General features: G+C 45.0%; 3 protein-coding genes across 3 annotated transcripts in view; 1 reads left to right on the top strand and 2 right to left on the bottom strand.

Annotated features, from left to right (window-relative positions):
• The first annotated feature begins 455 nt into the window (after positions 1 to 455).
• eif1ad (eukaryotic translation initiation factor 1A domain containing) lies at positions 456 to 2,892 on the top strand. The gene is made up of 5 exons (XM_056439366.1): positions 456 to 595; positions 854 to 978; positions 1,070 to 1,178; positions 1,751 to 1,859; positions 1,962 to 2,892. The coding sequence occupies exons 2-5, from the start codon at positions 892 to 894 to the stop codon at positions 2,185 to 2,187; spliced, it is 531 nt and encodes a 176-aa protein (XP_056295341.1). The 5' UTR covers positions 456 to 595; positions 854 to 891; the 3' UTR covers positions 2,188 to 2,892.
• A 1,063-nt stretch (positions 2,893 to 3,955) lies between these two features.
• LOC130210095 (N-acetyllactosaminide beta-1,3-N-acetylglucosaminyltransferase 2-like) lies at positions 3,956 to 5,332 on the bottom strand. Its single transcript, XM_056440077.1, has one exon. It carries the CDS (start codon positions 5,330 to 5,332, stop codon positions 3,956 to 3,958), a length of 1,377 nt encoding a protein of 458 aa, XP_056296052.1.
• A 3,669-nt stretch (positions 5,333 to 9,001) lies between these two features.
• nrg2b (neuregulin 2b) overlaps positions 9,002 to 25,486 on the bottom strand; it is a 50,142-nt gene continuing 33,657 nt past the window's right edge. The window contains exons 5-12 of the mRNA XM_056439413.1: positions 23,063 to 23,121; positions 19,890 to 19,913; positions 16,688 to 16,790; positions 15,741 to 15,870; positions 14,618 to 14,745; positions 13,426 to 13,632; positions 12,311 to 12,500; positions 9,002 to 10,535 (exon numbers count right to left, since the gene is read on the bottom strand). Coding sequence (XP_056295388.1) covers positions 10,050 to 10,535; positions 12,311 to 12,500; positions 13,426 to 13,632; positions 14,618 to 14,745; positions 15,741 to 15,870; positions 16,688 to 16,790; positions 19,890 to 19,913; positions 23,063 to 23,121 — 1,327 coding nt within the window. The 3' untranslated portion in view covers positions 9,002 to 10,049. The remainder of the gene's footprint in view (positions 10,536 to 12,310; positions 12,501 to 13,425; positions 13,633 to 14,617; positions 14,746 to 15,740; positions 15,871 to 16,687; positions 16,791 to 19,889; positions 19,914 to 23,062; positions 23,122 to 25,486) is intronic.

The raw sequence follows: 25,486 nt of genomic DNA, 5'->3' as shown, positions 1-25,486 counted from the left end.
ATCAATTGTCCCGAAGTAAAATAAATAAATAGCGACAACCTGAAAGAAGGCATTGGTATTTTATTGTGTTACCTTGTGTATCTATTGAGAACTGGTTGGCAACAGCGAACACTAGTGATCTTGAACGTTGCTCACATTGAGAGATGTAAAACTACATTACCCACAATGCAAAGGCACTGCGGCGGAATAACCAGACCAGTGTGGGGCGGTGTGGTGCAGTATATTGGGGTGAGAGTTGGCACCCCAATATTATCTTGTTAGACGCTGTTATAGTCAGAAAATAACAGCAATTGATGCAGAAGTGACGGAGTTACGTGAAGTGTCATTATAATCCCTCATTGAACGTCCATTTAGCCGGCAGATAAAAGAGCATTAGAGAGTGACCATTATTTTGAAAGGGATGGACTACTTGACACCGGAAGTGTAGCCGTTGGTGTCGTCAGAAAACAGGAACACATGTGGTTTGGCTTTACTGACAAACTATTTCAACGTGTCTTTTCTTCTAACTGCTTTTTAGCTGCTGTCACGCTTCCTAGGAACACTCTCTGCTTTAAGGAGACACACCTATCCTCGTTCCTCGTTTCTTTCTTTCAAGGTAATCACGTGACCCGCTGACGTGTTGAGCTATAGCTGCGCTTCGAGATGGCTAGCTCTAATGCTAGCTTAGTCAGCCGTAGCACGAGTAACTATTCGGCCTAAAAAGTTACGGCAACGTGATGTATACGTCATTGTGGTAGCCACATATTTATAAAAGTTGCCACGATCATGTTAACTGGAACTCTTAATTATTGTGAGCGTAGCTAGTTTTCAATTTAACCTCTCTGTTTTTGTTTTATAACTCTCCTCCTCTCAGCTGGACGTCACCGGAAGTTCACATCCTAACTCTTCAAGATGTCACAGGCCACCAAACGCAAACACGTCCTCAAGGAGGCCCTCGGGGCCTACGTCACGCCCACCGCGAACCAGCAGATCGTGAAGGTGTGTGGGCCGCGTGCACCTCGGTGTGTTTATTTCAGGTATTTCATTGTCGTCATCCGGACTCTCGTCTCCATCCTCTCGACCTGTGTAGATCACTGGTAGCCGTGGCAACAACCTCCACGAAGCGGTCACAGCCCAGGGCGTGACGTTCCTGGTGAGCATGCCCCCCAAGTTCCGCAAGAACCTCTGGATCAAGAGAGGTGAGTGATTTGAGTCGGATATTATATGAATATTATAGATTATCACAGAGATTATGCAGTGTGAATCGGGTATTCACTCAAAAAGAAACAACTTCTGTATAGCGCTACGAGATATCAAGAACTCCACAGGGTATTTATACCATTTTTAAGTACAATATGAAATGTGTTGCCACTTCTCAGGGAAATGCCAATGCAACATTTGTTTTGTCTGATTTGTAAACCTTGTGAATATCAGACTATGTATTTCTGCACCTTTTGATTTCTTGATTTTATTCTCTGTAATGTCATATAGGCGCTAAATGCACACTAGATATGTTAATCGGCGGATTTCTTTTAAATTGCATACTTATCTTATACTTATCAATATATATTTTTCCAAATTGAACAGTGGTTGCTTATGGGACTTTTGACTCAGCAGCTTGGTATTTGTTGCTGTTTCAAGAGAATAGATACTGATATATCAATAGAAGCAGCTGGAGTGAGGACGTATTATAAAGTACTGACTGAAAGGAAAATCTGTATTTCTCTTTTACCTTTCTTTATTTTCTGGATCACATTTTCTACATGTCTAGGTGACTATGTGATCGTGGATCCCATTGACGAAGGAGAGAAGGTGAAGGCAGAGATCAACGTCATTCTCTTCAAAGATCATATTCAGTACCTGCAAAAACAGCAGCTCTGGTGAGTGTGAACACACACACACACACACACACACACACTCAAACATAACTAGCGTACTTTGGTCAAGTGTAACTGCGTGTGTTGTTTCTCGGTTTCCTCCAGGCCCGAGGGCTTTACACAGGAGACGAGCAAAAAGCAGGAAAAGGAGACGGAGGAGAAAGACAAGGACCTCAGTGACTCTGAAGATGAGAGTGACCTCTTTGTAAACACCAACCGCTGTTATTACCACTACAGTGAGAGTGAGGAGGAGGACAGCGAGGAGGAGGAGGACGCCGCCGCCGCCGCCGGCGACAAAGACAAAGAGAAAAGGACAGAAAGCGCTTCGTAGCGGCTGCTCCGAGGAGGCGGGACAATCGAGAGCGAGAGGCTGCCGTGCGAAGAGGCGGTCCTCGCGCACCTGAGCCGTCTGGACTGCCGTGGAGGGGCTCTTCGTCTGGACTTTCAACTCACTGGAACAGAAGAAGTCTCGCTTGTGAAATTGGTTTTTTTTTTAAAGAAAGAAGAACAAAGTGGAATCGATCATGTCAAAGCTGACGTGCTTCTGTAGTTTCAGGGTCCTAAACTCAAGCATGTCTCTGGTCTGAACTTCAGTGCAGCGATCGCTATATTGCTGGTGTGCTGTGTTCTTAGGCCATACTGGACATACGCAGGAAGTTAATGGAAACCGTTAAATCCATTTATCCTCATCGCTCGATTCAAAACTGTCACTGTTGACGGACCACCCTGTACTCGTGTTTAATGTGAGTTATTAGTTTAGATTGAGGAGTCAGGCGTGGTGTGAGTTTAAATATCTTTCCAGTGTGACTGGTCCTCTGGAGAACATTCCTTTTAACAAGCTGGACTGTTTAAAAAAAAAGTTATTTTCAAATGAATGCAGCTGATGGCCTCGACGGTTTCACGGATCAAAACGCTCCCGTTTCATTCGTATCGCGGCGCACCGATCGCCGGTCATTGTGGCCGACGAGTGCCTCGTCTTCTCCGCATTCCTCGCTGATTTTCGGGTTTGTGTAATGATTAAAGTTTTTGAAATGGATTCGTTCTACATTCTTAAGCGCTTTTCTTTTTTTTCACTCCACGGACGTGACTTTTATTTCACGTTCAAAGAATAAATCACCTCTGGTCAGATCCTCCTCAAATTGAAATTAAACATCAATACACCTTGCACCGCTTTCACTTTACATGCCGTATTTACATCGTAAACACCATAAACTTTTCATTTTTAAAAATTTCATTTGCTTACATTTATTGTTTCTTCGTTCAAGGAACTGCTGCACAGAAGGCTACGAAAGTAAACACATTTATTCCCGCATGTGCTACCTATGAAGTCATAAGTTCGTACTACATAGAACATCATGTTTGGTATCGAGCCCTTGAGTGAGTATTATATTTGCACTGCCGGTAAAACACGTTCCACAGGGACTTGTGTACTTGGCACAGTTTGTCCCTGAGCTTTTGGTGGATACGTGTCATGTGTATTTTTTTTTGGAAGGAAATGACGTCGGGGTTGCATTTACATTTTTGATTTAATAAAATTATTCTTCCATTTACATTCATTTCAGTCCAATATATCGCATTATATTAACATAACGGTCCAAATGTAATGACGGTCACGTTGATGATTTACAGTCCCACGTCATTACATTTTTGTTTTCTATAATACAAGAAATGGCATTTAATGGTCTTTCAGGTCAAATGTTTATATACAGGGTTCGTACGGTCATGGAAAACCTGGAAAAGTCATGGAATTTTAAAATGGTCATTTCCAGGCCTCATAAACGTTTTGGAAAAGTCATGGAAATTCGTTAAAATCACATGTTCATCTACGCCGAGTTTGAAATAATTAATATATTTTTTGAAGAAAGACGTTCAAAATATAAGCCAGCGATAGCTCTCAATACGCAACATTTTCTCCAGTTTTCTTGTTTATACTGAGATTTATGATTTATAAAAACTATATGTAAATATACTGGTTTATTATTAAATATTTCCTTAATTTCCCCAAGGGTTTCACATGTTTTACTATAATCAAATAGAAGCCCAGGACATGGATGCCTCAGTTAAATTTAAAAAACGTGCGTTCGTGGAACCGGATGCTCTCACGGTTCGGGTTTGTTCTCCTTCTCGCCCGCCCTCCTCAGGGGCGTGTCCCGACACTGGGCCTGGCTCATTTTCAAACGGGCCCACAGTTTAACGATCTGGGCGGGGCTTCGTTTGTGGACCAATAGGATGGTGTGATACGAACACCGCTTCTCCTCTTCCCCGTGAGGAAAGTCAAACGTGAGGAAGGCGGGGTGGTGCACCGGGCGAGCGTTAATCCGAACCATACACATCCCCACGTAAACATCGTCGATTGGGAACAGGTGAACCCTTTCAGAAACGTGGAGCAGGCGTCTGGCCAGCAGGCCCGAGTACACCACCCCTCCACCGCCTGCGTACATGGGATACACGCCCTGGTAGAAGCCGTATGGGATGAAGTACTTGGACCGGCGGACTCGATTGGCTAATCCCGCCGTGATGACATCGCCCGTCATGAAGTCCCCGATGGTCTTGTGCGCTTGCGGCTTCTTCAGCTGGTCCAGGAGGAACGCCACCATCCTCGGCGTGTTGACGAAGACGTCGTCGTCCCCCTTGAAGACGAAGAGAGTCCGCTTGCACGAGCGGGAGAGCCAGCTCCAGAAGAGCACGTCCTTCATGGTGAGATTGAAGAACGTGTCCCTGAAGTCCCACTGCAGGACGTCTCCGTGGCGTTCGCTCTCCATCTGCAGTGCCTCGGATAAACGGACACCCGCGTCCCCGTTCCCGAGCAGGAACACCCTGCGGACGTGTCCTCCGCCACGTCCGCCTCCTTTACGGTTACTCCACTGCCCCGCGACCCGTCCCACCTGACCCCAGGTCTGTCGAATGGCCTGCCTGTTCTTAAAATTCATCTCTGTTGACTTAATGGCCAGGAGGAGGAGGGGGGCCTCCCGCTCATCCGTCGTGCCGGCTCCACATCCTCCAACCGGCTGGATGAGGGCCGGGTAGTCTCTCCTATGCATGTGGCTCACAAACTCTCGTATCCGCGGCAGCCGATCGAAGCTTTTCCTCATCTTCGCCAAGTCGGTAACGTCAGAGAAAGCTTGCGTCCGTAGGGACTCGTAAGACGAACGGTTTCGAGATCCCGTCTTGATGTTTCGGGGTCGCAGAATTGGGTTAAAATGGCGGTCCATGCTCAGCTGGAGACGGTTCCAGATGGCGTCCTCGTGCCGACGCAGCGACCAGAATGTTTCCGGGAGTGGGTTGAAGCTCCCGTTGCTGAAAGTTCCCGGGGCCACAAAGCGAACAGGACTCGAGGCCACGACGGTGCTCCTCTCTAACTTATTGAGGACGAAACAAAACACCATGATGCCGTAGACGAACAGCAGGAACAGGGAGATGCATGACGTGCACAAGTAGATGAACAAGGAGCGCCAGCGACAGGTGAAGCACGCCATTCAGCTGCAAGTGAACCGATGATATCCTAATCTCTACAAAAATAAAATGAGAAAAAGACATTTTTTAGTGTCAAAATACCATAAACGTGCCATGAGTTGCACGAACAGGAACGCATAGTCACACTTGGTAGCTTCTGGATTGTCTTGTATTTTCATCGGCAGATTAATTTGGTTCTCAGTTGGAATGGACATTTTTTCTTCTTTTTTTTTCTTCCAGAGACTCATGCATCTACAATTCAGCTGCCAAATGGAACACACATTTATTTAATTAATTAATTATTTATTTTATTTTATTTCATTTATTGATTTGAACAGGGACCGTACACATCAATCAACCCAGGGTTAAATGTGTCAGTCTTAGCTATAAGGCTGAATTTCAAACGTAGTCCCTGTGGCCAGATATTACAAGCCTTCACTATAAGCATCATAAAAAGCAATAATCATAAAGGTTACGATCAAATTCTGGCCTCATCATAAAATCCTTTAAAAAAAACATCATAAAAAGCAATAAGTATACACACAATCACTGAGGAGGGCGTCACAATTCTGATTGCTAAAAAGCCAGTTCTTCAGGCCGTGTTTAAAAGAGTGATATGTTCCGCTCGTGCGTTTATGAAGAGGCATTCCAGAGGTGTCCTGCTTTCACTGAGAATGCCGACTGGCTAAAGGAACTCTTCCTAAATGGGATGATACACCCTAATTTAAGTTGTTATCAATACGTCATGCCTATAGTCATTTAGCAAAATGAGATCCTCTCCTCTTCGGGGCGCTAACATAAATGAACATCTTTCTTTGCTTACCTGTTCTTGCAAGTGAAGACTCCCAAAATTCATTGAATACTCGTCCGATTGGATCAGCAAAGCCAGCTGTGCAGGCCGGTCATCCGATGGCTTTATCAGAGCATTTCGCTTTGGCTCTCCATTAATCAGTTGGAATCTAGACACGGGGCGTCACGGTTCTTAACTCTCTTTAATCCCAAAGCCATCCGACCTTCTGTATGAACACATTTGTGTCAACAAAGATCCAAACGAGATCCTTTTTTCCCCTAAGACAACACAGATGGATACACCCACTGACAAAAAGAGAGCAAACCGGACGGACATGTTCTTCCTCCGCTGATGTTTGCCCAGCGGACTCTTCTGTGCTATATAATGCCAGCCTTTACATCCAGACACCGGCTGAGTGAAACAGCTACAAACAGGTTTGGCGGCCGGGTAACGGGTCCGGGAGGGGAGAGAGACTCCATGCGTCTGGGATCCTGAAACTGTAGTTTTTCTGAAACACTTCTGTAAACAATGGAACCCGCTGCAGGTTTTCATCGATGGGAAGCACCCAAAGCTCCCTGTCCTTTATTTCGCATGACAAAGACGACAGGACGGTTTCAAAATGGTAGGAATAAAGTTTTATTTTTCATATGAAGGGGTGGTTTTGGATTTTTCTTCTTTTACAAGTAGTATGTTTTTTGATAAAACTTGCAAAAAATCATCTAGCATATTCCAAGAACGATGGACATGAAGAGAAAAGGGATTTATTGCTGAATGTTAAAATGAAGACAGGGTTTTGTTTTTCTTCTAGTGGAAAAACGATTTGCTTGCTGCTTTTTCCATGCACCCAACTACCAGTACCACTAGGACATGCAGAGGGGTGGGGGGAGGAGAGGAGGAGAGGAGGAGAGGGGATGTGGGAGAGACAGAGAGGAAGGGAGGAGAGGAGAGGATAGGAGAGGAGAGGAGGGGGAATCTGGGAGGGAAAGAGAGGAAGGGAGGAGAGGATAGGAGAGGAAAGGAGAGGAGAGGAGGGGGTATGTGGGAGGGGACAGAGAGGAAGGGAGGAGAGGAGAGGAGGGGAAAGGATAGGAGAGGAGAGGAGGGGGAATCTGGGAGGGAAAGAGAGGAAGGGAGGAGAGGATAGGAGAGGAAAGGAGAGGAGAGGAGGGGGTATGTGGGAGGGGACAGAGAGGAAGGGAGGAGAGGAGAGGAGGGGGAATCTGGGAGGGAAAGAGAGGAAGGGAGGAGAGGAGAGAAGGGGGTATGTGGGAGGGGACATAGGGGAAGGGAGAAGAGGAAAGGAGCGGAGAGAAGAGGAGAGAAAAAGAGAGGAAGGGAAGAGAGGAGAGGACAGGAAATGAGAGGAAAGGAAAGGAGAGGAGAGGGAGGCAGGAGGGAGAGGAGAGGGCGGGGGGGTGCGGGAGGGAGACAGAGGGAGGGAGGAGAGAGAGGGAGTTGGGAGGTAAAAAAGATAAAGGCAAACTGCTTGACAAACACAAACATGGTGGGGCTTTTTGTGTGTGTTTGTGTGTGTGTGTGTGTGTGTGTGTATGTAAAAGGCAAAAGGGGGGGGGGAGTGCAGGGTGCGGAGAAAGAGGCGGAGGGGGGGGGGGGGTTACAATTCATCTAGCTCTAGAAGCACACTACCCTCACTTGCAGTATTTCCACGTTGCAAATCCCAGATTGAATACAATGATATTCAGACAACACTAGCCAGACCTTTGAGCCATGAACCCAAATTATGTTTTTTTTTAAATATACTTCTAGCAGGATTCCCCTAAAATTTTAAAATACTTTCTATATCTGTGATCCATGCATCTCCCTTTTGGAAAGAAAAGAAAAAGAAGAAACACTCTACTTAATCTCTAATAAATTCCTCAGTGAGCCTGAAACGGGGTTTCTGAACCCGATGAATATCTGAAGAGCTTCTGACCGTTAAGTTCAGTCCACTCGTCTGGAGATGGGGCCTAAAATTCATCTGCTAGTTGCTTCTGTAGGTCGGTTACGGGGGGGGTGAGAAAGACATGAAGGTGAGTGGCGATGCGAGGTGGAGAGGAGGTGGGGGGGGGGCGGACAGACGGAGACAAGACAGATAACAGATCATTCAGTCAATATGACCAAGCAAAAGGAAGTTCAATCAATAAAAGTTAATAGGAATGCAAATCAAGGATGCAATAGTCAGTATTATCATATACCGTCGTTTGGCTGTGAGCTTAAGAAAAAAAAAAAGTAGAACCGGACTCAGAAACTCGCCCTCTAGCACGCAGCGGTTTTGACCCGTCGGAGCAGCGCCCGTCGCTACCGGGGTTGAAAAAGGTGGCGGCGATCCCGGGTGGCCCAACAGATGGAGAGGGGCCCCGTAAAAAGTAGCAGGTTTATATTAGTAAAAGAAGAAGAAAAAAAAGGGGTGGAACCCAGAGCAGTATCCTCCTCTCGGATGGGGGGCCCAGAATTCCGAGCTACACCCCTGCAACATAGTGAACAGATGTGGTCTCCGCATCATTTTCTCATCATCATCGCCATCGGCGTTATCTTCATCGTGACCCACACGCAGCGACACACATGCCCACGTACACGTACACATACACACACACACACACAACCTTTTTGAAGTAAAAAAAATAATTAATAAAAAGCAACTGAATCTCCCTTCTGATTCGAAGAGTTTTTTTCTTCTTTTTACCCCTTCATCATCATGGCCACGACGAGTGAACGCAACAAACCTGATGGACGGGCGGGAGGGAGAGAGCGAGGGGAAAGTGGATCTGGGCCTGCGGACTGAACTGAGACTGAGGTGACGTGCGCTCACTGCGTTGAGTCTTTTTGTGTGAGGCTGTGATGTGATGCTGGGTGGGGGGGGGGGGGGAGTCCTGAGACACAGTGCGGCTCTAAGCTGCTGGCATAGGAAACGGGCGGGCTGGGCAGTCCACGGGAGGCCGGAGTCGGGCTGGATTACAACTGGATCGGTCGGGTTTGGGTTTGGATCGGCGGCTCCACCCGGGGGCCAGCGGCTGCTCACGGAGGGTCAGCTTCTGGCAGCGTGAGAGGAGCATGTCAGTCAAACAAGAGACCACACTTTTCAAGGTGAACGGAGGCGGTGTAACCAAAAATGAGACTTTATGGGGTGTACATACACACACACACACAAACACACAACCACACAAACACACAAACACACAAACTGCAACCGCCACCAAAGTCATGGCAGCACCCTGAAACACCTACACAGGAATCTGCTCCCTAACACTCTTGTTTTTTTCACAGGAATAACGACAAATGACCGACAGGCAGCGAACGACGACGTGAATGGCCGATGCGATTCATCCGAGGAAAAAAAAACTACCCTACACTTCCGGTTGCGTCAGTGACTAAATGTCCCTGTGAAATCGAGCGCGTCGCGTGGATCATACTCATGTAAACAGACACCTTTTACACAGGAGGAATCAATATTGCATGATGACGTAATCAGATCACAGTTCAAAAAAGAGGAAGATCCCAAATGAAAGAAAAAAACAAAGCAAAAGGAAGGAGGAGGGTTGGTCTCTATAAAAAACGAGGAGTCTTTATAAGAAAGGCTACAAAAACTCAATGGGACCTCCGACTTCAGCATACAGCAAAAGGCACCACAATATTATTCTATTTATCTAACTTGTGAAAAAATTGGCACGTAATTCTCTTATTTTTTCATCTCTCGTAATGCTGTAAATCAAAAAACTTTACATATAAATATTCCCCGCCCCGCCCTCGTTATAAAAAAAGTCTTTGCTGTTAGCTAGTAGACAATTTTTGCTGAAATGAAAATAAATATTTCATTTGTTTAGAATATGTTATACAAAATAAAAATATTTTCTCCTAGGTGCAGGTCTCTAGTCCACTGGTTGTGTGTACAGTAGGAGGAAGGGGAGTGTGTGAGGGCGGAGGGGTGGGTGGTGTTGGGGGGGGGACAAGTCTTAAAGGGGCATGTTGTTGGCCTTGGAGCGCTGCGACTGGGAGCCGCGGCCCTGCTGCCCGTTGCTGCGCGTCCCCGGCCGACTCAGCCCGCGGTGAGTCCGTGTGTCCGCGCCGGACGACGCGCGGTAACCCGGGACGACCGGCGGGGGCGGGTCCATGTTCATGTTCTGCACACTAAGGAAAGGCGTGCTCTCCCCGTGAGCGTCCTCTTCCTCCTCCTCTTCCTCCTCCTCCTCCTCCGACTGGCTGAAGCTCTGCGAGCTGTAGTCCCGTTGGCCCGTCGAGCGCTGGGACGCGTGTCCGTTGAGGCGGTTGCGTCGCGGGCGGCGCCGGCTCCGGATGGGTTCCCGCGAAGAGGCGTACTCCTGCGTGGTCTCGTAGGCCTCGTCGTCGGGGAGACGGTAGGGGCTGGACGGGAGACTTCCCGTGCTCTCCGTCAGGTAGGGTCGCCGCGGACGCCGGGGCTGCCTGTATAGACTCCCATCCTGAAAGGTCAAACACAGGGGGGGGGGGGGGTTGATGGAAACTGTATCTGTTTGGCAGTGGTTTGCTCAAAGGAACTTCAGCAGCTGGATGCCAACACAGGGATTTGAACCATCGGGTTAAAGGTAAACTTTATTTTTCTCATTGTGAATGAAACTAAAACAATGAACTCATTCAACTAACAAGTACACTACCGTTCAAAAGTTTGGGGTCATCCAGACAATTTCGTGTGTTCCATGAAAACTCACTTTTATTTCTCAAATGAATTAAAAATTGAATAGAAAATATAGTCAAGACATTGACAAGGTTAGAAATAATGATTAACATTTGAAGTATTAATTTTGTTCTTCAAACTTCAAGCTCAAAGGAAGGCCAGTTGTATAGCTTATATCACCAGCATAACTGTTTTCAGCTGTGCTAACATTATTGCACAAGGGTTTTCTAATCAGACATTAGTCTTCTAAGGTGATTAGCAAACACAATGTACCATTAGAACACTGGAGTGATCGTTGATGGAAATGGGCCTCTATACACCTCTGGAGATATTTCATTAGAAACCAGACGTTTCCACCTAGAATAGTCATTTACCACATTAACAATGTATAGAGTGTATTTTTGATTAATGTTATCTTTATTAAAAAAACAGTGCTTTTCTTTGAAAAATAAAGACATTTCTAAGTGACTCCAAACTTTTGAACGGTAGTGTATATCTATCTAAAGCCTGATATACAGCAGAATGATTAGCATTACATTCCCGAGAGGTCAACGCAAGTCACCTCAGAGTAGTGGGCTAAAGTTAGGGTCGACTGTGGGTCAGCGGTTAGCAGGTACGTCTTTCAATCAGGGGGGTTAGCAGTTAAATCCCCGCCCGAGTCGATGTGTCCTTGAGCAAGACACTTAACCCTAAATTTGATGAATGTAACATGATTGTAAGTCGCTTTGGATAAAAGCGTCAGCTAAATGACAAGTAATTTAATTTAATTTAAAGTTACGCGTCAAAAATGTCCTCTCGCTGCGTTATCGGGTGCCAGGAAAGAAGAAGAGCCCGTGGTCGCGGTTAGCAGAAGCTACATTGTCTCTGAAAAGCTTCACCGACATTGGAAGACTCTCTTTAGGGACCCGTTGCTAACGCTGGAGTAGCACCCGTTTGTGCTGGATAGTTCTAGGCATGCAAAGACGGATATCAGGTGTGTAAATCTCCGTGGCCTGGAGAGTGAGTAGGTTTTTTCACTCATTCAAAGAAACTTGTATTTTTCTCCCGCCAGTATAAAAACAAATGAGTGTTGTATTAAATATTGGGCCACCGCTTTGCTCCCGAGAATACGTCGTTATGATTGCTCACATAAACGAGGCCTATTCCTCTGTGCCGCAGAGCTCCGGTAACAACACACACCAGAGAGCCACACATGTTAGGTCGAGTCGATCCAACACACACACACACACACACACACGCTCACAAGAGCACTACATGTATTATTCATCGGCGGAAAAATAGTCCCCGACAAAGGCAGGCTATTTAATCCTGTTTGATATGAACTAAAAAGATACACTGTCCAGCTGTTTTGGGAAATTATTTTGTCTTTAAAAAACAATGAAATATGTGCACCTCTTTTTCTTTTTATACAAAGAGAGAGAGAGAGTTATGCATTGCTGCTTTTGGGCTCCATGGGATTTGTTGGCAAAAAAATTAATATGTATGAATATAAATCCCTATCCGTTCACTGATTGTGTCGTCACCCCCGTCTTATACGTGTGGACTATCGTTGCCTTCACGCACATCGGGGCATCGGAGCAGCGGCTCGTCGTCCTCTCGATGGTAGGCGGCGGCGGCGGCGGCGGGGGGCAGGGAGAGGGCGTGGCTTATGTTGGGCGAGGTGATATGGAAGGCGGGCACCTGCGGCGGCAGCGGGGGGTAGTGGAACTCCACCGGAGACAGCCGCGCTGGCGTGGTCAGCGCCGACACGTACCTGGACGGGAGGAAAAAGACAACAGCAGATTATTGAGGAGTCTGAATCGCATCTTGAAGTGGGTGATACTGAAAGTGTGTGTGGGGCACACACACTTTCAGTATCACCCATGTCTGCATGCTGGGTAGGGGTGGAGCCTACCCAGCATGCAGACATGGGTGATGAGCAGTTTTTCGAACAGAAAAAGAGTCATTATGACATCAAGTGGATTTTTACGCTTATCATGAATTACGCCTTGCTTGCACATTCCTGCTGAGCAACATATTTGTCCCATCAAAATCAAGATTCAAGATTTATGATTTGTATGAAATTATATAAGAAGCACAGAAGAAGACACAAATAAGTTTTTACATTCGACAGACAAATAAAATGTAAAAACACACTCCTTTAAAATAGTTATTAAATGTGAAAAGGTAACAGAATAATCTCTTTCATTATCATGAATTTGTAGGTGATGCGAACATAGCTAATTATATGAATATCAAGGTTTTTAGGCCCTGAGCATTCTGGGACATGTAGTAGACTATTAGATGGTAAATGTAAAAAAAAAAAAAAGGGGTTTAATTTTGTCTTCACTACTAGTACATAACTGGTTTCTAAATTCACATTACAGTATCCTCTCCACAAGTATCTAGTTAACATGGAATAATTCATAACACATGACTGCCACTTGGTGTCGCCAAAGAGCGGCTGGTGTGATACAAAAACTAAATAAAGTTAAAATGTTGGACAGTCATGAACAGAGACGGTTTTAAATATCAACCCTGTCACGCACGCACACACACACACACACACACACACACACACACACACACACACACACACACACACACACACACACACACACACACACACACACACACACACACACACACACACACACACACACACACACACACACACACACACACTCCACCTTCCCTACCTGTCACTGTGAGGCGAGTCTCTCAGAGAGTCGTAGGAGTCCCCGTACTGCATTCCCGGTCCGGACGTGTCCCAGTGGGCGGCCCTCCTCGCCATGCACGCCGGGCTGCTGCACTTACTGGTTCCCACGGAGCTGGACAACCCGCCTGACTGGCAGTCTGAGTTCATGCTCTCTGTTCGCTCCATGCTCCACGTCCGCTCCTCGTGTCTGCAGGATTAGGTGTGAGCAGAACAAGTTTAAAAGGTTACGGCCGCACCGAGGAGGAGGGAGGATACAGAGGAGGACGGACAGCCGGGTAAAGAGAGGAAACGGCCCACATGCACGGCAAAGCACCATGAAGTGATTGTTCAAAATGAAGGGGCTCTTAGTACTGCCGATGCCATTACCAATCAACAGCCAACTACCAGCATGAATGAGTAAACAAGTGGCTGGTTCCACTGGTGTGAGTTTCAAGAGCAAGACTCCTCTTGATTTACTTGATTTTGTCGTGATTCCTAAGGAATAAACTGGCATAATTTCCGAAACAAGTTTAACTTCTCCACCAACAAGTGGTTAAAATGCTTCAAGTTGTGGTTCGGCCAAATCAAAGTGTTCTGACTTAGCCCGTGTTACACTATATTACATTAAATGTCATTTAGCTGACACTTTAATCCAAAGCTACTTACAATCATGTTACGCTCATACACCGTAGTCACAGCTACAGGGAGCAATTCAGGGTTAAGTGTCTTGCTCAAGGACAGATCAACTAGGGCGGGGATTGAACCACCGACCCTCTGATTGATAGACGGACCTTATAACCACTGACCCCACATTCGCCCTTGTGGTTTCTAGCCGTGCAGGTCTCATCGGTTTCAACTGAACACGTTTTTAAAAAGCCGTCTCTGAGATTTTACGCTGCCACCACAATACAATAAGCGTGAAGCGCTAAATTGTTATTTTTTCATCAGCAAACTAAAAAACGTGAAACTATGTTCCCGTTACTCTGAATGAGCCAAAGCACCCGCTGCTAACAGCTCTCACTGGAGCTACTTTCTACACATGAAACAGGCCTCATGAAAACAGACGATTCAGCATCTTTTACACGATTGGACATCTGCATGAAACACATTGTCCCTTTAATAACTGAAACTGTAAGAAGAAAAATCCGGAATATAGACGTTCCCGTCTCCGCCCGTGCGTGTGGCCGTTCTACCTGGAAGCATGCGAGGCCGTGGTGGAGTGGTGGGAGCGGGTGGACATTCGGCTGCCGGCGTAGTTCCCCGCACCTTCAGCGCCGTGGCTGATCACGCACTCCGTCGTTGGGACGCTCTTGGAGATGTACTGCAACACACAATGTGAATACTTTTGACCAATATTTAGCATTTTCCAAATAACAAACGCGTCACACAGTGGTTCCGTGCACATGAATATACTCATCATCACTTTGTTCGTCATTGCTATATATTCTGCTGGGGAACGGTAGGTGTTTCTGCCCTGTTTTTAACGTCGGCCAGCTTCGTGTCACCATAAGTCCCGAAGTTGTCAGTGGACCAGAGCTTTATTGACGCAAAGACTTTTCTGAAGGCTTAATGAACCTTCTTGGTGGAGTTGAATCTCAGTGGCAGAGCTACATAAAGTCGACCAGCGACTCCATCTCAGGGGACGTGATGCTTCCTGTGCAGTTTGCTCAGGTGAAGCTGACATCCAGTTCTAGTGTCTCGCTCTTCTTCTGTCTCTCCTTTTAGAATTAATTAATATCTACTAAAACTCCTATTTATAGACAGTTAAATTACATTTTTAATTCCAGCAGAGACTAATCTGACAAATCTGGCTTTTTTCCCCCCACAGCACCTGAACAATGAACAAAATGTGACTTCCATTCATCCTGATTAGGTGCTAATAGATCATTGTAAATATATTGTTTTGTTGTATACTGTATTTATTGTTATTGTTGGCTACCGGAAGCCCAACGGATACCGCAACCACTCTGGCACACATTTTGATCTTTACTCGGCAGTTGTAATAATAATGTAAAGAAATGCAAGATAAGCTTCATAAAACAACGTAAGTTAGTAACTTTTCCTCATTTTGAGAAGCAATATAATCAGTTGACATTGTTACGTGTTTTTAAGAAACTGTGGTTACTTATTTATTTCTCTGCCTCCTGAGAACACCGTGACCCTGTCAGGAGAGACCCGCTGTGAGGTTTCCGCTCAGCATGAAGAGCCGGGTCGACGGGAGGTGACTTTTACTTCCAGCCTGTCAGTTACCGCCTGACCTCAGGATCACCCTGTGCCCGCTGCCTTCCGCTGTGTGTTTTTGCACACTGAACTCACATCAACCATGGGGATCTCCTCCGGGCCGGGCCCGGGGTGTTTGGGCCCGTTGGCCAGCATGCAGTTGGGCTGCTCCACACACTGATTCTGGTTCTCGTGCAGCTGACTGTGCATCTTCTTCCTCTGCTTCCTGGAAGGGGGATGGAGGAACAATCATTGATCTGGCAACTGATGAATTAAAGCTTATTCTTCTGTTGCAGTAACTGTAAAATAATATACCATACAGAGCAGTTGGGATTCATTAATATGGCTCTTGATCCACTTGGTAATTGGGCATTAGGTGGTTTAAGAATTATCTTGATTTTATTTTCTGTCATGGTGCCAACATGACAAAACCCACCTACAAATAAACAAGTAAACAGATAAATAATTTGCCTTTTACTAATAGAATGTTCCATAGATAATTATTCACTGTACAATAGTGTTCGAAAGTAACTCAGTACACATTACGTCAGACTTTACTAAAGTCCATGTTTGAGGTACTTGAATCATTGGCTCCCAATATTTTGAACTTGCTAAAAAGATGCTGTTTTTGAAATTTTGAAAGTGGTGTCCCCACGCGACACCTTCTAGTCAAGGTCCTCACAGGTCTGCGATTTCAAGTAGGTGTGTGTGTGTGTGTGTGGCTGAGGCCTCTGGTCACATTTCTATGAATAGCAGTGTCAGGAAAGACTGATTTTTCCCTCAAAACATCTCAGATAACTTCCTTTAAATAAGAAGGTCTAAAGTTGTGAAATGTTTGACAAAAAGCAAAGATTTTTCTTCTCTTCTTCTTCACTGCCCCTCAGATTTGTCTCGTGACCCTTTGGAGCGCTTGACTTAATATCTAACTGTCTCTCAGCTGTTTGAGCTTCACCGTGACACAGTGCTGCATCCGTAGCCATCTAATCACTGTATAATAATGCTTTAAAAAATAGGGACTCATTAATGTTTCCAAAGACACATACTTGATTTTGCAGTAGGCCACCACGCACACGATGCCGACCACCAGCAGCGCCACGCAGATGCCTGTGATCGTCAGCACCCGCCTCTGATAGAGCTCCTCGGCCTCTGTGGACGCAAACACACACACACACACACACAGACACACACAGACACACACACACACACACAAAACAGCATGAGCGCTACTCCATTGATGGTAGCTACAGAAACACAGTTTTCTCCCCATTATCTGCTGCCATCCTTTCCCCTGAGCTGCCGATGATGAAACAACCCTCGCTCTACAATGTCACATGACTTTCAGTTGTAACTGTACTACAGTCAAACAGTGCTATTACCACTACAACACAGGAGTAATTCTACAATTAGGATGAAAAGCAGGGCTGTAAACCTGCATCCTGACACAGACTTCCTGCTGTCCCTACAGAAAGTGAATTAACAATGGCCGTGGGGATGTAATGCTACAGATGGCACTGGTGGGGGTCTGAATGCATGCCTGTATGGATGGAATCATCAAGACATGAGTCCAGATGGGGAAAAAAGAAGGAAAGCATTTGTTTTTCAAAGTGTTGACACCGCAACGGCCCAGAGAGTATAACAGTTCAGTATTCACAAAGCTCACCACGACTGTAACCGTCACAAAAGTTTCATTAAATGTAAGACTTGTGTGTCACTTCGACATTCATTCATTTATATATTTTAAATATACTGAATATGTATTAATGATCTGCTTTTGTTGTTGTTATACGTTCCTGTGCTTCTATGAAGCGGTGATGCTCTTGTTTCACAGAAGCCTGTCATGTGACCCTGTGGCGGTCATGCTGACAAACAACATAAACCGGCATTTCCAAAGCTACTCTTTTTTAAATTTAAACAGAATTTAAGTGGGTTTTTTATTTTTGTGTCACAGCAAACATCAGTTATCTCTAACATTTTTAAATGAACTCATAACTTGACTAACTGAAAGCAGCTTTTTGCTGCCCTCTCTGGTCGAAATCTTCACGCCTGTTTCCCTGTTTCAGCATCACTGAGAGGTGCAGTGCGTGAACTCCCAACAAACTCCAATTTAAATCTTCTGCGTTATTATAACTTTACTATATGTCAGAACAACTGACGTCGTATAAAGAGGAGTGAAACTCAGTCGAGGTTAACTTTGATGGAAGTTTATTTTTGACTGTATGCATAAAATGAGCTGAAACTGTGCACGTGATGATCGGTGTGACACATCCTCACAGAGGGGTACGTGTCCGTCGTGACTGATGAGTGACATCGTGGTGGGTGTGGTCAGGAGGGAGGGAGGGGCCTTTGCTGCACCAGGATATATCCCTGCAGCAAGGTGATAAGTTAAACCACTGGAGGTCAGCAAAAAGGGACTTTTCATTATTTTCTGAACAATATTTTAATATTCTACACCTAACCCCGATTTTAAACATTTTTTTCTTCACTTTCCTGCTTATGACCTTTGACTTTGTCGTTGTTTTACTTGTAAAAATGTGACTGTGGCAAAATATTTGTTGCTTGGAAAAAAAGGAGGAAATAGTACGGTGGTATTTTCCAGATTTTATTGTATTTTTTGTTGATTGTTCTTGAGTGCTTTAATTATATGTCATATTAATTTCATATCAATCAGATAACATAACCTGCATCACAATCACCTTAATTAGGAAACAAAACATAACAATGTCCATGGAAGACAATTCTCTTTCCCTTAGCCTTTGAGTGACCTGTAATTTTACAAATAGATTATTTTTGAAATATTTCCTGGTGTTAGTTGCCTTTTGGAACATCTCAAATCGGATTGCATGACGCTGAACGACATCCCGCGATGACACTCATTACATTCTCACAGGTTGGTGGCGATGCCGTGTGAATACTCGGTGTCTTATTGTTAATTCAGATTTTTTTTTCTGGGCCCGCTGTGGCGTAAACATTCTGGGTCGGAATGAAAAAAAAGAGCAACGACACTGTGACAGAGGGGAGCAACAAAGGAAACAGAACATGAGGGGAAGAGGGAGGGAATAGAAGAAGAAAAAAGGCAATAGGTGGTGAGGAAACAGAAGAAAGAGCAGGAGGAGACACATGTAGACAGGGAGGGAGAGGAGGGGAGCAGGTGGCGTGTCCAGGAGAACGAGGCCCAGGGCCGAACGAGTCCCCAGAAACCACACACTGGCCTGACTTTGTCCCCTTATCAACTAAAACGGGATTATAGAGGCCCTTGGACTGTTAGTTATGGACAAATTAGAATCCCTGAGGATCAATTATTGTTGTTTCTCAATGTCATAAACCTTCTGTTGTCACTTTCAACGACTCTTCTTACTTTGGACCAAAACTGAAAGTGACTGCTTGGCAAAGTGACACCTATCTTTAGCTGTGTGTCCACTCATCTAGCCGTGACTCTTGAAAGGGGCGGGGAACAACCCCCTCTACCTAATTCCTCACCTCGCTATTCCTCGCCAAAAAAAAGCTTGAGGCACGCCACTGAAGAGGACGCAAGGGGGTTCTAAATACAGGGGCCTCTGTAAGGATTGACAAGCCTACGAGAGGGCCTCGGCCTTGGCATTGTGTGTGTGTCACAGGGCACTGATACAGAGAGGCAAATGGAAAGCTCGCTGGCACAGTGGAGCCAACAGCGAGCGTGATTTAGGACAGACGAGCTCTCGACTCTGACACCCAAGTCAATCAAGGGCAGAATAATAAGGACAGACTATGTGGTCAGGCCTTTTGCTCGCTTTTTTTTGGCAACGCTCTGCAGAAATACTCGCAGCTTGCATGTTTTTATTCGAAAGGCTGCTGAAGCCAATATATGCACATTGCCAAAGCTCATAAGACGAGCCAGACACTTGTATTTATCTAAAGATGTGAAACGTTCTCTGGTTCCTGGACAAAGAGGGTAGCTCAGATAAACACAGCTTTTGATTTGTAACAGGCCCAGTACACTCTCGTAGTTTTTTTCATTAATGAATCCTTCCTTAGTTAATTCGTCTTTCTCAAAGGCCTAAATTGGTCGGATTGTATAGGAGGAGTGCATGCGGAGAAGGGAGGTTACGAGTCTTAAAAAGCAGGTTAGTGGGCAGGAGAAAAAGAGGGACAGGTTGAGGGAGACCCAATTGTTGGTTTTAGAAAGAAGATGGCACAATAATGTGTGACTGTGATAGGATCTTGGCAAACCCTTTTAAGCACAGCAAAATGAATAATAATGTTCCATACCCATAAATTCAATTCTGAGAAGCTCTGCCAGCGCAGAAAGTTGTCGTGGTTCAAAAAAGGAAAGAGACAGATAGGGTCAGGTGTAAAGTCCACTTTGGAGCAAATATATTATTGTTCACGTCCTGCATACGCTGAACCAGGATATGTTAATTGGTGCAGCCGATCATGGGGATTGACGGGTGTACCGTTCAGTAACAGACAGACAACTCAAGACAGCCTCAGCTCTGTGACCCTCCGGAAATGATAAGGAAACAACAGACCAAAAACCGAATCAAAAGTGAAGGGAGGAAAGGGAGCAAGGGCAGAAGGAAGGAGGAAGCCAACAGGCAGGAAAAAAGGCCATGCAGAGACGGGACGGACAAGGACAGCAAGACGGGAAGCCACGCAACTTACTGCTATATTTACAAGACCTCATTTCTGCAGTAAACAGACACACAGAAAAGAAATGAAAACAAGACAAAAGAAAAGAAAGAAAAACAAGCAGTGAGTTTCTCTCCAGAAACACAGTCCAGTCGATGGGGGCTGGCAGCCAATGGGGGCGAGCGCTGTAACTCATTTGACTAATGGCAATTGTGTGCCTTTTGTATTGATTTTTACAGCATACCTCTTGTATAGCACTTTGTCCAGCTGCAGCTATTATAACCTTTCATATGATTAATGATTTACATTCCCAATCGCCGTGGCGTTGCATGCATTACAGCCTCGTACAGAGAGACGCCCACACGGGGAAAGCCAGCCAATCGACCCCCACCGCCGCTCCGCATGTGGACGGTTGCATTGCGATCGCGCCACGAGAAAAGCGGACAGACGACAAAACGACATGGATCCCCCCCAAAGAAATGGCAGACGGCGTTCGATGCAAAAATAAAAGCATACAGACAGAGTTCAGCGTGGAGACTTGGTGATGGGGTCTAAAACAAGAGACATTACATACAGTGTGATTTCTTATGGTGTGAAACCATGGTCTTTGGTTGAAATTAGATATTATTCCGTGTGGAAACTCGCACAACGGACAAACGGCAGAGCATGGAGCAACATTGTAAACGCTGGAGGAAAGAAGAAGAGGGTCATTTGTATCCCTCGGTTTTATCTCCCTGTGATTGCCGGGCCAGTGACAGCAGCGTGACACAGTCGATGGAGGGAGGAGCACATTTATTTGTTATTTTTGGCACATGTCCTGGGATCTCCGGTTGCCTATCATTACTGAGATATGTGTTTCAGTGTAACTGTCCATGCAATCACAGGAGATGGACAAAACACGCCCCATTCGCATCCCGAGGATTTAAAGGACTAGCTCGACATTTCTGAGAATCTATGAACATGCTTTCTCTGCTGACAGAAAATCGATACCACTCACGTGTTTGGACAGTAAATATATAGAGCGAGGAGACTGTTAGCTTAGCTTAGCATGAAGACTGGAATCAGGGAGACTAGCCTGGCTGTGCCCGGAAGTAACCTCAGGCTATCAACGATACACAAGGTCGCTGCTCCTGGCAAAATAATTATTCAGCACATAAGTCCCTGGAAAATCATGTTTGATTTTTTAACAAATTGACATGCTATAATGTGTTAAACAATTCATTTTAGAGGTGTTAGTTGGTGGAGCTCATTCGACCGAGCCACGCTAGACGCCTCCCCCGGTTTTCAGTCGTTATGCTAAGCTAAACCAAGGCTACTTCATAGATAAATCAATTAAAATTTAAAAAACACTGAAATACAAGGTGTTTTTTTTGCTCGTAATTAGTAAAAATACCAGTGAAACATTTGGTTGATAAGATTTCTTGAATTAAGATGCTGTTTGGCCTTTAAAGATAAATATAGATCTTGTAGTGAGCTACTTTTTAGCTTTATTTGACTAGAATCACGAAGTGGTGTCATGATAAGCCTGTAATGCTCAAAAGAAGTATTTCTTCACTGACATTATAATTATATCCCAAATGCATTGCCTAAAAACAAGTACCTATATCTCACCGAAATGTTACTTTTGAGGTAATTGTGTCACATTAAGTGTTTATTAATTCGATAAATATATGTGGTAAGACTCTGCGTTTTCTTTCCTGCCTGACGTTTCATTTCTAACATACTGACGGAAGCCAAAAATGTCAAACTACTCCCTTAATTCAATTTCTCTGGGATGAGGAGCAACACTTGTGACACCATTTTGAACACATCAGAACTCAACCCTGGGACAGTTCAGGCGACATTTAGCCACATGCCATCATGAAAAGATGTTATCAGATGATCCATGGATGCTCAGAGTGAAAACAACAGGTTATCACATTCATTACTGTATGATTGATCCTAATTCCTCTCAGATACCGCTGACATGGCATCAAGAATCTCCCGCTTATATGAAAATCAATATCACAAAGGCTATCTGGGATGGATATGTGATATTTTCAAATCTCGTTACATTAAAGACTTGAGATGTTGAACATATTGTAACTCTAAATCCCATTCGCCGGGCCCAATTATGCGGGTATTGGCGAGCTTCTCGTAATGACTGGCGGCCGTTCAGAACAATGTCAGAAGGACTTACATTGTTCTCCATCTCAAGCCTCCGTTGTCCGTCGTGCTCCTCCTCCAAAAGGTAAAAATCAATACAAGATTTCCCTCTTTGTTTGAGGCACAGCATAGAGTGAGAGCTGTCAAGGTGGTATGAATAGTTTCTATCCACATAGTTTAGTTAACTGCTTAAACTCTACACAGCACCGATGGACCATTTCCTGCATTTACTATTGTGTTAATTCTCCGTCTCCTCCGTTTCTCTCTGGATCAAGATGCAACGCAAGCATTACGTCTTAACAATACAAACTTTGAAAATGTGAAGATGTGGTGCTTATTGTTGAGGTGTCAGTACTGGGGGTTTTTTTTTAAAGAAAGAAAAAAAGCTTCTAAGTCAAGCATCCATTCTGCAACGGGCTGACAGATTTATCTTCGACTGTTTGAGGAGCACCACGGAGGAACCGGGGAGGACATGGAGAGGAAGGGGTGGACACAGAGGCATGCACATCACATACACAACACACACACACACACACACACATTAGACAAGGTTTTAAACACACACCCGGACACAAACATACACACGGAGCGCTCCCTCCATCCAACACCTCCAATGTAGCATGCAGCATCTCAGTGAGAAGGAGACAGACAAGAGCAAATGGACATACTGTAGAAATCTGCCATGACGGAGTTTTGACAGCGGTCCCCCGTATAGTCATTGGGACACCTGATGGAGGGAAACAAGACACAGAGGGAGGGGAGGGGAATTAAAGATACAGAGGGAAGAGAGGGGGGGGTCAAACAGGAGGAAGGAGAGGAGGAGAGGTACACAAAGACAGATCGGGGGGAGGGGGAGAGAGAGAGGAAGGGGAGGAGGGAGACATAAGAGAGCAGAGAGAGATGAGGGATTAGAAACAGCACAATCCACCAACTACAGAGAGAGAGAGATGACCTGCATACCGCGACATCACCGCCATCAATATGACATCACCGCGACAGTTAAGACATCATCACGGTCACGAAAGGGTCATGTGATGGTGGCGCAGGAAGTAGGAGGGGTCAAAAATCCACCCCCCCCCCTTCAAGCACAAACACTGATGCACGCAAGCACACACACACACACAGACACACACACACACACACACACACTCCCGATCGCTCTTTATTCTGGACTCTCGTTCGTTGCGTCCGTTTGTTAACCCCTGACTAAAAGCAAGAAAAGCAAAGGTACACACATCACGCCTGTGACGTGTCAGACATCAGGGAGAGGAGGAGTCTCACAGAGCAGGAGCAAAGTAGGAGGAGCCAATACTGCTTCTTCATACCCAATTAAGTTATCCTCAATACACACGTTCTCGTGATGTCTTTAATTTAACGGGGTAGGGGGTGTAAGGAAATATCAATACGCATAAGTATCGCAATTTTTTATTTGACATTTAATAGATTTTTAAATCAATAGTTTACATGCAAAGACGCATCCAAAGTAGTGATATGATGTTGGATGTCTTTGTTTTTTAGTAATATTACATGTATATGGCGGTGTGTTCTTCATTCTATGACACTTTTCCTAAATGACAATACATCCCCTTATTGACAGTATTGCAGTCTATTGAATCCGTCTATTATAAGACATCTTTATACATTCACCTTTCCTCATCGCTAACTCTGTCTGCTTAGAGCTTATAAAGAGCTTTCTCTCTGAAAACAGCTTCCTGCGAGAGACGGAACCGAAACATGAACGTCTCGGGCCTTGAAACCCCAAACCCCAAAACCCAAAACATCGAACTTGAAGAACTTGTACCGTTCTCGAGAGCCGAGGGAAGCTGCACTCTGATACTTGTTCTGCGGGGTTTGTCACTACAAGCGACAAAAAGGGTGCAACAACTTCTACAAGTTACGGGATCGGAAACAAACAAAACAAACATCTGACAACATATCTGCACACACAGCCAGCAGTTATATTCAACAGAATGACATTTCGACATTTCGCTTCGTCAGGCGAGGTTAAATGACCGTCACAAAATATATAGTAACACACACACATTAATAACTCAATCTACAATCAGACTGGATCGGAACCGAGATGAATGACACGGTCCGATTCTCCCATACAGGGGACAGAGCATCGACTACGAGCCACGCGTAAAACCTGTCGTCATTTGATCCAATAAAAATTGGAGCAGCTTTACAATATTTGACATGAACAACGTGTGAAACGCCCGCAATCCTATTAATATCAATATGTAAAGAGACGTCCAGTGTCACTGACCTCCTGGGTATTTTTTACGCTATTCTCGTGGCTTCATCAACGAGACGCAGTGGAGAGTCACAGCTCTGGTGTGAGCTCTGATGAATGTCATTGAATGTGCCTTTTAGAGGTCAGTGTATTTCGAGGTCAAGGTTTAATGAAGCCGGCAGGAAATCAAAGCGGTTGTGCCCTGTTACATCACACTCGTGCAGGAGTTCAGGGGAGTGCAGCGGCGATGGAAACATCCATCGTCGCTGGGTGTGATGTTGTGTCTGGTGTAAGTCGTCACGACAACGCATCCCTAAATTAACCCCGTAGTCTAAGCCTGAAAGAATGACAACCTGTCAAAATGACCTACCCACAAGTGCAAAAATCTTCTTCCCTGCCTCAGTCAGACTGATGGCACAACAGAACTACTGAGAAATGCGCACTCCTTGAAAGTGTGAAAAAATGTGCAATACCACAATCAGTGCGATACCCCCACACAACCTTCCCCCAACATCTGAACATGTGCAATATCCCCATATAACTGTCCCCTTCCCCCTCTTTCTTTCTGTTTACAAGCTAGGCACAGCAGTAGCCCACTTACCGACTTATGATCTCTGCACTCTCCTTTCTTATGTTTATTTTTGATAACCTGTTCCTGTACTTAATACTGTTAATACTGCATACACTTTACCACTATGTACAGTGTGTTTTTTGAGCAGTGTTTCTTAAAATATATTGTTCATATTTCTATTATTATTACGGTTACTATTATTATTATTATTATTATTATAGTGTGTTTGTTTTGTACCTCTGTTGACTTGGAGAACCCTGCAAAAATAATTCCGATGTGTCTGGA

This window comes from Pseudoliparis swirei, chromosome 19, assembly GCF_029220125.1.
Source record: "Pseudoliparis swirei isolate HS2019 ecotype Mariana Trench chromosome 19, NWPU_hadal_v1, whole genome shotgun sequence".
Lineage (NCBI taxonomy): Eukaryota > Metazoa > Chordata > Actinopteri > Perciformes > Liparidae > Pseudoliparis > Pseudoliparis swirei.
Note: the sequence above shows the minus strand (reverse complement) of the source record. Positions and strands in the feature narration are given on the sequence as shown.

What these genes read in the sequence shown, in the direction of transcription:
- eif1ad (XM_056439366.1), top strand. Translation starts at nt 892, where the DNA reads ATGTCACAGGCCACCAAACGCAAACACGTCCTCAAGGAGGCCCTCGGG. An exon ending in GAACCTCTGGATCAAGAGAG is followed by an intron (nt 1,179 to 1,750) that starts GTGAGTGATTTG and finishes CTACATGTCTAG; the next exon opens with GTGACTATGTGATCGTGGAT. An exon ending in CTGCAAAAACAGCAGCTCTG is followed by an intron (nt 1,860 to 1,961) that starts GTGAGTGTGAAC and finishes GGTTTCCTCCAG; the next exon opens with GCCCGAGGGCTTTACACAGG.
- LOC130210095 (XM_056440077.1), bottom strand. Translation starts at nt 5,332, where the DNA reads ATGGCGTGCTTCACCTGTCGCTGGCGCTCCTTGTTCATCTACTTGTGC.